Genomic DNA, 10,997 nt, shown 5'->3' on the forward strand with positions numbered 1-10,997 from the left:
AATTTCAGCACGTTTCAACTAAAATCTCATCCAGACCCCAACTTTGATCCTCTAGACATGGCAAACACGGGAAGATCTGGATCCTCGTCTCACCATTCAAGCCTCCCGCAAAATGTCTCAGTAAACCGCCTGGACTTTCGGCTCACGAGTCATCAACACGCTATAACCCCACTCACACACAGTCAGCTCAGCCTTGTTTCATCGGTGGTGGAACATGTCAGCACAAGCATCTCCATAATCGCTCCTGTTTCAAGCACAATGAAATTGAGATGAACTAATTAAACAGATTACGCCAAGGATTCAGCATGCATCCTCCGAAAACTCGGCATCTTGCAAGTCCACTACCAAAGTCCTGAACAGCCTGTTAAATAAATGCACTACCCAGCTATTCCCCAGCATCGCTAAGTCGTTGGTATTCTTCCTACACTCTTTTGGATAGTCATTCTCTTCCGCGACAATGCTTTTCTCAAGTCGCTTCACTTTTGCCCTCGGGGCTTTACTCTCGTTCATTACCAACGCCAGCGCTGCTTCTGGTGAAGGTAGTTTCCCTGATTTTATTTCTAATTGGGCTCTTTTCCGAAGATGGGAGGACATCACAGCTTCTATCCCCGTCTTTGACGTCCCCGGCATGGATGATCTCACCATGGGCGAGTGGGTTAACTCTGACAAAAAGTTGACCTGGGAGTGCTACACGCTCACCAAGGACAGCCTCGTCGCTAACAGCTTGACTGTCATCATCGACAAAGCTACCTTGACCTGGACCGACTCTGATAACCAGCCGCAGCAGCAGACTGTTGTTAGTAAGCGCAGTGGTATCAAGTCTGGTGATGGCAACGCCATCATGTACGGCGCTCGTCTGCAGAAGGCCCTTGACCATCCTAATATTCTTCCCATCAACCATATTGTTTACGGCAAGGGAGGCGTGAAGGACTATGGTTTCGCCATCATGCCTTATGTTCAGGAGGGCTCTGTGGCTGATAACCTCGGCAGCCTGACTGATGTGAACGGTGCCTTCAAGCAGATGCTCGCTGCCGTTGCTGCTGTCTCCGCCGCGGGTATTATTCATCGCGATCTCAAGCCCGAGAACTTTCTCAAGGATGGAGATACCATTAAACTCATGGACTTTGATCAGTCGCGAGACATTGGTACAACTGTTCAGATGGACGTTGGCACTCCTTCATACACTGCTCCAGGTAGGATATTCAGTTCCTCTAGTTCAATCGCATCCTAACATTTCTGCAGAAATCATCATTGGCAGAGACTACACTACCAAGGCGGACACTTTCTCTCTGGCCATGAGTTTCCTCGTCATGTCTGTTCCTGACCTACGAAACTCTGATGACCGATTCCAGTTGTGGAAGGATCTCATTGAGCCTCCCAGCACTAGCTACGAGCGTGTCACGGCTGATAAGACTGAGGAGATCCTCTGGGGGAGAAATTATGACGTTTTCAACGGTAATGATGGTCTGCTGAAGGTCATTGCCAAGGCTATGTGCAGTGAGAGTGAAGGACGCTACACTCCTGCTGAGTTTGAGACCGCTTTTAGCGGAGCGACATGATTGTCAGGTCATTGAATGAACGACGGGGACATTAATATCTTGGGTGACGATAGTTAGGACGTTTAGATTTTCTATATACCTCATACTGGTGATCTTCACACTTTGACTATTTCGGACAGATCCTTTCTACACAGTGAATCGCTCTACATCTATGGATAAGATGCTCATACTCGCCTAGCCCGCGGTTCAACAATACGCGTAGAATGATGAGTAGTATTCTATGAGTAATGGGTATTTAGAGGGCTACAATAAATATATCTACATTGTTGACCATATTTTCTCATCCTTTGTTTGCCGTCAATGAATCAACCGCCTCAATCAATCGTTCGACAGTGACATCCTTCTGCGATTGCACTTCAAGCTGCAAATCATTAGCCAAACTCACCACGCAAAACACAAGACTCACCGTAGCCACATTCTTAATGTCCGCTTTCTCAGCATACCAGATCAAATCCCTCCTCAGCCGATGCTGAACACGTGCATTCTTGGTGGAAGCCGTGGCAGGGAAACGTGTCCAGATCAAGACGACAGCACCCGATCCAGGGTGACGATAAAAGGCAAACTTCTTTATCCTGGGGGCGTTAAAGTACTCGGCAAGATTTTCAGGTGCTACGTGCTTGACGTGATCCTCGAACTCGATGCTGTCCTCCTCGTGATCAACTACCTAGTTCTTGGTAAGCCAGAATCTGAGGAAGTGAGATCGTCTTACCATCTTCAACAGGTCACCTTCCTGGAGTTTGGACAACGCTTCTGTGCTGCGGACATCGAGAAGATAGTCTGGCTCTGTTTTGGGCTGATCCGTCGTTCCGGGGATATTGATGGTCTGGCGCTTTGTTGATCCAGATGACATATTGAAGTCTTTTATTTTTATCCTGTGTGTCTTGTTCTGAGATGGATTGGCTGAAGTTGTAGAAAAGCGGCAGGCTGACGTCCTGAATCCCATGTGCCTGAACGTGCCCTAGACCGCTACGACAGCGATTAGTCAGAGCCAGGGAGCAGCCACTAAAATTGCTGACAGGCTCAGTGAGTCCTACAGCGCACGCGCCATGCTAGGTAGGACTTTATCGCGGACTGTAGGTAGTGTCGAGAATTATGCGAACGACTTTGTAGGGCCTGTCTGGAAATGAACATAAATACGTGCAGCTACCTAGTCTATGTCGTTTTATTTAAAGCTTATCTACTATCTGATCAATCGTTCCACTTGTCATGTAGAAATTCTTAACCAACATTCACTTTACCTACCCTGAAATTGACTGTTTACTGCTTCCGACTTCGGATCGTATCGTTTTTATTTGTTGGATTGCTGTCAGACTTCTGTTTGGACTCTTTCTAAGCTTTATAATCTTCATTGACCGGCTGCTCGTTAATTTAAGCTTGTTTTTATGCTTAAATCAATTTCACCTCAATCACATGTTAGTAGCCGGCAAAACAAATTAGTCAACAGAATTGAAATACTTGATCTCCACTCGCCCAAATAGTGTGTTGAATATCATGTTCTCTTGAGAATGCTAATCTAGTTCATATATACATCATGAAGTCATACAAATTCGCTCATCATCTAAGAAGCATACTCAAAAATGTCCTTGATCTCCTCAATAGACAGCTTCTTCTCCAAAGCAAGCTGGAGCTGAATTCTAGCCTTGGAAGGATTCAAGTATCCAGCTCCAATACCAAAAGGTCGCTCATCAACGTATCCCCAGGCAGTGCGTCGGCTAACGACGACAGGAACCTCAGTCTCGTTGAGAACCTTCTTGATCTCCTCAACGGCCTTATCAGGCCAACCTCCAGCGCCAAGACCAGCGAGAACGATACCCTCAGCACCGTTCTCAATAGCTTCTCGGAAAAGCTTGGGATCGGCCTCTTGATGACCGTACAGCACGTCGACTTGAGGAAGAGCAGCCTTGGTGGAGCTGGTGCTGATGTTGAAGTAGTGATGGCCCAGAGGTCGAGTGGCGGGGTACCAGAAGATAGGCTCGACGTTCTCGAACGAGCCGAGATAGCCTTGATCTTCGGCCTTGAAGGTGTCGAGAGAGTTGGCGTTGGTCTTGATGGTATATCGCGCAGAAGCAATCTTATCATTGAGAACGATCATGGCTCCACGGTCCATAGCGCTCTTGCTGCTAGCGAGTCTAACGGCAGAGAGGAGGTTGAGAGGACCATCAGCAGAGAGAGCTGTAGCAGGTCGCATAGAGCCAACCAGAACAACAGGCTTTTCACTCTTGACAGTCAAATCCAAGAAGAAAGACGACTCCTCGAGGGTATCAGTGCCATGAGTAACAACAACACCCTGCATATGCTCGCTATCAAGATCATCCTGAATGCGATGCGCCAAAGTAGTCAGAATAGTAGAGTTGATGTCTCCACTATCAACGTTGGCGATCTGCACTCCCCGAACATTGGAGACGTTACATAATTGGGGAACAGCGTCGATCAAAGTCTTGATACCCAACGCACCAGCCTTGTAGCCCGTAGTCTGATCAGAAGACGCAGCTGAGCCGGCGATTGTGCCGCCGGTGGCGTAGATGGTGATGTTGGGAAGGCTGGCGTTGTAGCACTCAAAGTCGCTGACTGCGCGAGTGAGGAGCTGGGGTATCTCGGGGAGAGGCGAAGCGAGGGCCGAGCCTACAAGGGTTGTGAGGGCGAGCAGGGATTGAAGAGAGGGCGACATATTGGGTGGTCAGGACAAGACTATCAACCTTGTACTATGTAAGACAACTGCCTGAGAACAGAGAAAGAAGGACATGATGAAGGGGAATTTGGACATCTTTTATAGTCGTGATGTCTTGGTATGTTGGCCGTGATCGCTTATCCTGACCGAGGATATGCGTGCAACCCACCGTGTTACCTTATCATTAGTTAACAGGTCCCGTCGGATCGGCTCTCTAGTTCGAGGATAGTAAGATAGCCAAGAGCAAGTAAGGTGAGGGAGCTAGTAGAAGGTTCTCGCCGTACGCCCTAATTACGTACGGCTATAGGTGATCGGCTAGGGATTACGGGTTTCTGCCAAGATTCTAGTCTGGATTATTATCGTTCGGCCTATTATGCTGACATGCCGATGAAGATGCGGGGGAGTCAGTCACTGCCAGTAATTGGCGTGATCTCATGGCAATTATTTCTACATTTAGAATAGATAGACTCTATGAGAATACCAATAGATTGGGTTGAGTTAAAGATATTTACTAAATTGTCATGCTTTTGCCAAGTGATAGACGACATGTAACGGCCCCTTTAGGCATAGTTTGTAAGCGGGGTGTAGCAGTTACCGAGTTAAAGCAAACCAGCCTCTCCAATCCCCACGAACTCAAAATCCACTTTCTCTCTTTTCTTTGTTGGTTCTTGACTCAGTCGCTCTCTCTTCGTCCCCTTGTACAACCAAGTTACATCCCTATCTCATGCGGGAATTTTCGTTAATTATTTTTTCTTATCTTTTCGTTACCTCATCCCAAACCTAAGGAAACTTACTCCCGTTGCGGAAGTAAACCCCATCGACCCACGCACGTGCGCGATTATCGCATCCTTTATCTCTCCCACTGTACGGATACCCATACCTTACCAACCTACTTACTCAGTACTGTAGATACGCACAGTAGATGTGTCTTATCTATGCCTGGCGATGATGTCCCTCCCGCCAAGCGGACGCAGGTACCTAGAGCCTGTCAGCGCTGCAAGACGCTCCGCCGGGGCTGCAACGAGTATCGGCCCTGCAGGCGATGTGTGGATGCAGGTCTAGCAGATCGCTGCATTGGACAGTCCGGCGCTCCGAGTATTCTCCAGCCCATCCACGGCCACTACTCTATACCGTCTAATGCACCTGTTGACGCGCTGCATCGTCTTATTGGGCTTGTACCAGCTCAAGTCCTCGACCATTGTGTCGAGCGTTTCTTTGCTCGGCTGTACCCTACTATTCCTATTCTGACTCGCGATTATGTCGTGCTCCTGAGATCGGCGTCTTCATCGGCGACGCCTGAATGGAGACTTGAGGCTTACTCTGTGCTTGTCGCCATGTGCGCACAGGTACTACTCCAAACAGAAGAACCGGAGAATTTACTGTCGCAAGGCATCATCGCTGAGAATAACGCGACATACGGTTCAATGATCGTCGACCAAGTCGTCACGGTCCATCAATCCACCCCGCGCACAATGAAACCAACCCTCAACCAATGCCTCCTCGCATTCTTCCTCTACGCCTGCCAAGCACGTCTCTCGCACCACAGCCAAACATTTCTCTTCCTGCGCGAAGCAACAACCCTATTCTGCCTCTTGCGTCTGGAGGACATGGACCATTCCGCAAAGGCGTTAGCACACCGACTATTCTGGGTCCTTGTCGTATCGGAGCGATCTCACGCCATCCGATATCGCCGCCCCATCACATTACAAATAACCGACGAGGCCCCAGAAATCGACCTCAACGATCCTTCGCTCTCTGGCTTCTGGAGTCTTTCGGCGCTATTCAGACCCATTGATACGTCGTTTGTTGCGCTGTTGAATCAGGAGCGTTTTGCAATCTCACCGCCTCTTTCGTCGTTGGATTTCGTGGAGACGGCTGTTAATACGGCTATAAAGCCTGACTTGCAGCTTCATGAGACGCAGAAGGCGAATCTGAGGATAACGCAGCTGTGGTTGCGGATGATTGTATGGAAATTACGCCTGCGATTGGGACATCTGAGTGAAAATGCACATCAGCATAGTCTCACTTATCAATACCCTCTAGTCGTTGCCAAAGATCTCACACTCTCAACGAGGGATCTTTCTATCGACAGCATAAAGATTCACGGCATTGGAGTAACAGAGAAGCTTTACGACATTGTATCGGCGGTTGTAGACGTTCTCGCTCGTGTACCAGTCACGCCCTCAAGTCCCCAAGGTCTAGCGATGGGCACGTCACCTGAGGACGATCTACTATATATCCGGAACCTCATAACCAAACTGCCGGGAGGTGCATCCACTTATGAGCCGCTTCTAGAAAAGCACATACAACAGGCACTGCCGAGTCCCGGGCCTAGCGTGGCCCACAGTAGTCCGCCAATATCGAGAGTAAATTCATAATAAACAAACTGTACATCAAGTTATTCAAAACTATATACCCAAATTACTATCATACACCTTGTTTTCTTTTTTTAAGATCCCATCAACAACGATACACTGTTTGGATGCCTAATGCAACTCCTTCTCGTTGAGCTTCTTCTCAGAAGTAGCGGAGTGTGAATAAGGGTCGATCTGCGTCTTGGCAAACTTCCTCGCAGGAACCTTCTTCTCAAAGAGAACATCCAACTCAGCATAAGTACGGTCCTTGGGTTCAGGAAGTCTAAAGAACACCCAGATAGCAGAGAGGAGACAAGTTCCAGCCCAGAAGTAGGCAGTGCGAGCGCCCCAATTCCACGCCGACGATGAAAGCTGATAGTTGGTCATAACGTTGACAAAGATGTTGCTAGCATTGTAGGCGGCGCGAGCCATTACGATAGTCTTGGCTTTGAGTCGGGTCGACGAGAGCTCGGAGATGAGGGAGTATGTGACGGGGCCAACGGTGAAGTCGTAGACGAATGTGAAGAGAATGAGCATGCCGCCAATAGCCCAGACGGAGGAGTTGTCTTTGGAGAAGGAGAGGGAGCCGACGATGATGAGGATGAGGAGTTGAGAGCATAGACCTGAGAAGTGAATCGTGCGTCTACCAACCCTGGACATCAAGAACCAAGAACCCATGGTGCCAACCATTCCAAGAGCGTATTGGCCCATGGACAGAGAGAAAGAGTTGCTTGCATCCATACCGGCTTGGGTAAGGAAGTATGAGAAGTAACCCATGAGGTTCTGGCCACCAAGAGTCTGCACAAGCCAGATACCCACAACAATCTCAGTTCGGCGAAGATCAACACCCTTGAAGCAGTCTTTATATGTCGTTCCCTCCTTCAAGTTCTTCTCCATCTCGTTCGTATGCTCAATCATAGCAATCGTCTCGTCGGCGTTAAAGTTGGGTTGTTGGGGCGAAGTAAGTCTCAAAAGCGACTTCTTGGCCGCAGCTCGGTTACCCTTTCGAACATACCACCAAGGTGATCCATCAATCCATTAGCTAACACTCTTCTAATGATGTGACGATGTGACAAAACTTACTCGGGAGCAAAAATAACACCTGCCAGGATAGGCACGGGCCAAACCCACTGCACACCAAAAGGAATGCGATAAGCCCACTCATCACCGCGCCCAACAGAACCTTTGTTCACAGCAGCGGCAAAGAACTGGCCAATTACCCAGCACATGTTGATAAAAGTCGTGAGGTAAGGTCGCAGAACGACCGGTGCTACTTCGGATGCATATGCAGGCGTAACGCTCTGGAACGCGCCCCATGGGATACCTTGCATCGTTACATTGGCGAATGGCACGGGTAAGTGGTATGATATGATGACTTACCGCAGAGGACTTCTCCGAGCACGAGAATCTTGATGTTGGGAGCGAAGAAGAGAACAAAGACGAACGCGATCATGAGGACGAGGGAGCCGATGGTCGTCATCTTGTAGCCGTACCTGTCCGACGTCCAACCCGCGATGATGAGACCAATGATCTCGCCTGCACGAGCACCATTGGATAAACCAGATTGCCAAGCAGGAGAAACGGCATATTTCTCCTTCTCAGCATTCCACGAGCCAAACTTCTCATTAAACACAGGAGAAGCGTACAAGTTGCCGAGTAAAGCAAGATCATAGCCTTCCATGATGAGCGTCGTGGATAAAAGGACAGACCAGCCGATGGCCTTGGGATACGTCTTGATAGCTTGCCAGAGAGTCATATGATGCTCAGCCTCGGCGGCGACTTTGGCCTCTGAAGCGAGAGCCTCAGGGCTTACGGTCTCATCATGCTGAGCGTCGATACTCTTCTCGGGATAAGAAGCCATGGTGAAGATGAGAGTTGGGATGATGGAATGGAGATGCTGGGGGAAAAGAGGAAGGATAGTCGGTCCTTTATGTACTCGCGGAGCCAATGCTCGCTACGCCTGAACCCGACAGCTCGGGTGATGGTGATTTTTTTCGCCCAAGCTTAACTTAGAAAAACTCCCCAGAAACAGGACCTGTACATCATCTGGTATGAAGCATGGGGAAACCTGGGGCACGGGGGAAGTGAGTGTGTGGGGTGATTTTCAAGAAATGGGATTGGGGCACGAGTCTTTTGCACAGGAGACTCCGAGCACTAGCGGAGCTTCCACTCTTCGGAATTTGTTTCTTTGTAACAATTGGTTGTTTTGGGACTAGAGATCAATAGTGCGGAACGACTCCGATGGTGGGAGCGCTAAAGGCGGAGTCTCCGCTGGTCACACACGAGCAAGGATTTTTGGGTGACGTCGTAGGGTAGATTGACGGGGTGAGAGGCAGCCTCGGCTGAGACGGCGATGAATGTTACGCTGCATTGCTTGAGCGGAGAGTCCGTTCGTTACGTGCGGCGTTGATCAGAGAAAGGATTTGATCTCCACAAGTAACGGGGTGATGTCGGCCGATAAGATGGGTAAATAATAAACACCTCGTCTTCCCCTCTCAACAATATTCCAAGCCCATCACCCCCATCTTACCATCATCTCTTCTCTCCCTCTGCTTTCATCCAACCATCATGGGCTCCATCATCTGGGACGATGAACACCAATACATAGGTAAACAGCCCTGGTGGAAAGCCGCATCCTTCTATCAAGTCTACCCAGCCAGCTTCAAAGACTCCAACAACGACGGCTGGGGCGATTTACCTGGTCTCATCTCCAAGCTCGATTATCTGCGCGATCTTGGCATCGACGTCGTATGGGTATCTCCCATTTTCGAGAGTCCCCAGAAAGACATGGGCTACGACGTCTCAGACTATCAAAAAATCTACGAACCCTACGGCAGTGTTGAAGATGTCGATATTCTCGTCAAAGAATGTCATGCGCGAGGTCTCAAGATTATTCTCGACCTTGTTGTGAACCACACGTCGATAGAGCACGAGTGGTTCAAAGAATCGAGATCTTCGAAGAATAATCCCAAGAGGGATTGGTATATCTGGAAACCAGCACGGTATGATGAGAACGGCGTGAGATATCCTCCTACGAACTGGAGGGGATATTTTGCGTGCTCGACGTGGACTTGGGACGAGCACACGCAAGAATACTATCTTCATCTTTATGCGCCTGATCAACCTGATTTGAATTGGGACAATGATGAGTGTCGAGAAGCGATTTACGAAAATACTATGCGCTTTTGGCTTGATCGCGGCGTTGATGGGTTTCGCATTGATACCGTTAACAAATACTCCAAGAGGCGAGACTTTGTCGACGCGCCTATCACGGATCCCTCGTCGCCTCATCAGCCTGCGCCTGAAATGTGGTGCAACGGACCGCGCATTCATGAGTTTATCCATGAAATGTATGAGAAAGTCCTTGGGCCTTATAATGCGGTTTCAGTGGGTGAGCTTTCAAACACGCCTAATCCTTCACAAGTCATTCCCTATGTCTCAGCCGCTGCGAAAGAGTTGGACATGGTGTTTGAGTTCTCCATGATCAGACTTGGTAATGGCAATGGGTTTGGTGACAAGTATATTTACGAACCGTTCCCGTTATCGAAGCTCAAGGCGTTTGTGTATAAGTGGCAGAGCTTTATTGAGGGTACAGACGCGTGGGCGACAGCTTTCTGCGAGAATCACGACAATGGTCGTGCAGTGGATCGCTTCGGTGACGCGTCAACACCAGAATGGTGGTTAAAGTCAGCGAAGACTTTAGCTATCTGGCAAACAACGCTCACGGGCACTTTATTCCTATACCAAGGACAAGAAATTGGCATGACCAACATGCCCAAGTCATGGGGAATTGAAGAATACAAGGATATCGAAAGCAGCAACTTTTACGCTGAAGCCGTCGCGTTAGGAGACGAGAAGCGCGTTAGAGACACCATTCACGGTCTTCAAATCATGGCGCGTGATCACTCGCGTATTCCCTTCCAATGGGACGATTCACCCAACGCTGGCTTTGCCGACGCGTCTGCGAAGCCATGGATGAGAGTCCACGATGACTATCGCGATATCAACGTCGCCAAGCAGGTCAAAGACCCAAACTCCATTCTCAGTTTCTACAAAGCCATGCTGCGCCTTCGAAAAGAATATCAAGATATCTTTGTATTTGGTTCTTTCAAACTTCTAGATCCTGAAGATGAATCGCTGTTTTGTTACGTGAAAGAGAGTGTTGTACCTGTTAAGGGACGACGGGGTGAGAAGAGGAAGGCTGTTGTTGTGTTGAATATGAGTCGAGAGGATAGACTTGGCCCAGATGTTCCTACTGTCTTGGGATGCTTGCATGAGGATGTGAGGTTGATGGCATATACGAGGGAGACTGCGGGCGGATTGAAAGTGGGACGGCCGATGCTTGCGGGCTGGGAGAGTCGGGTTTATGTTAACTTTGAGCTGGAATAGGCGTTACTGAATATTTGGTATAGGTAA

The 10,997-nt window shown here is 48.9% G+C and overlaps 5 protein-coding genes across 5 annotated transcripts; 2 read left to right on the forward strand and 3 right to left on the reverse strand.

Annotated features, from left to right (window-relative positions):
- Nucleotides 1–457: 457 nt before the first annotated feature.
- J7337_006177 (uncharacterized protein) lies at nucleotides 458–1,559 on the forward strand (the record flags this gene model as incomplete). The annotated part of the gene is made up of 2 exons (XM_044823841.1): nucleotides 458–1,193; nucleotides 1,243–1,559. 2 exons carry the CDS (start codon nucleotides 458–460, stop codon nucleotides 1,557–1,559), a joined length of 1,053 nt encoding a protein of 350 aa, XP_044682332.1.
- A 280-nt stretch (nucleotides 1,560–1,839) lies between these two features.
- On the reverse strand, nucleotides 1,840–2,409 carry J7337_006178 (uncharacterized protein; the record flags this gene model as incomplete). Its single annotated transcript, XM_044823842.1, has 3 exons — nucleotides 1,840–1,920; nucleotides 1,966–2,223; nucleotides 2,269–2,409. The coding sequence occupies 3 exons, from the start codon at nucleotides 2,407–2,409 to the stop codon at nucleotides 1,840–1,842; spliced, it is 480 nt and encodes a 159-aa protein (XP_044682333.1).
- A 708-nt stretch (nucleotides 2,410–3,117) lies between these two features.
- J7337_006179 (uncharacterized protein) lies at nucleotides 3,118–4,227 on the reverse strand (the record flags this gene model as incomplete). Its single annotated transcript, XM_044823843.1, has 1 exon — nucleotides 3,118–4,227. The coding sequence occupies one exon, from the start codon at nucleotides 4,225–4,227 to the stop codon at nucleotides 3,118–3,120; it is 1,110 nt and encodes a 369-aa protein (XP_044682334.1).
- A 2,486-nt stretch (nucleotides 4,228–6,713) lies between these two features.
- J7337_006180 (uncharacterized protein) lies at nucleotides 6,714–8,442 on the reverse strand (the record flags this gene model as incomplete). Its single annotated transcript, XM_044823844.1, has 3 exons — nucleotides 6,714–7,583; nucleotides 7,709–7,905; nucleotides 7,962–8,442. 3 exons carry the CDS (start codon nucleotides 8,440–8,442, stop codon nucleotides 6,714–6,716), a joined length of 1,548 nt encoding a protein of 515 aa, XP_044682335.1.
- Nucleotides 8,443–9,149: 707 nt separating this feature from the next.
- J7337_006181 (uncharacterized protein) lies at nucleotides 9,150–10,970 on the forward strand (the record flags this gene model as incomplete). The annotated part of the gene is made up of 1 exon (XM_044823845.1): nucleotides 9,150–10,970. The coding sequence occupies one exon, from the start codon at nucleotides 9,150–9,152 to the stop codon at nucleotides 10,968–10,970; it is 1,821 nt and encodes a 606-aa protein (XP_044682336.1).
- Between the last annotated feature and the right edge of the window lie 27 nt (nucleotides 10,971–10,997).

The sequence above is a fragment of the Fusarium musae genome, chromosome 4, assembly GCF_019915245.1.
Source record: "Fusarium musae strain F31 chromosome 4, whole genome shotgun sequence".
NCBI lineage: Eukaryota > Fungi > Ascomycota > Sordariomycetes > Hypocreales > Nectriaceae > Fusarium > Fusarium musae.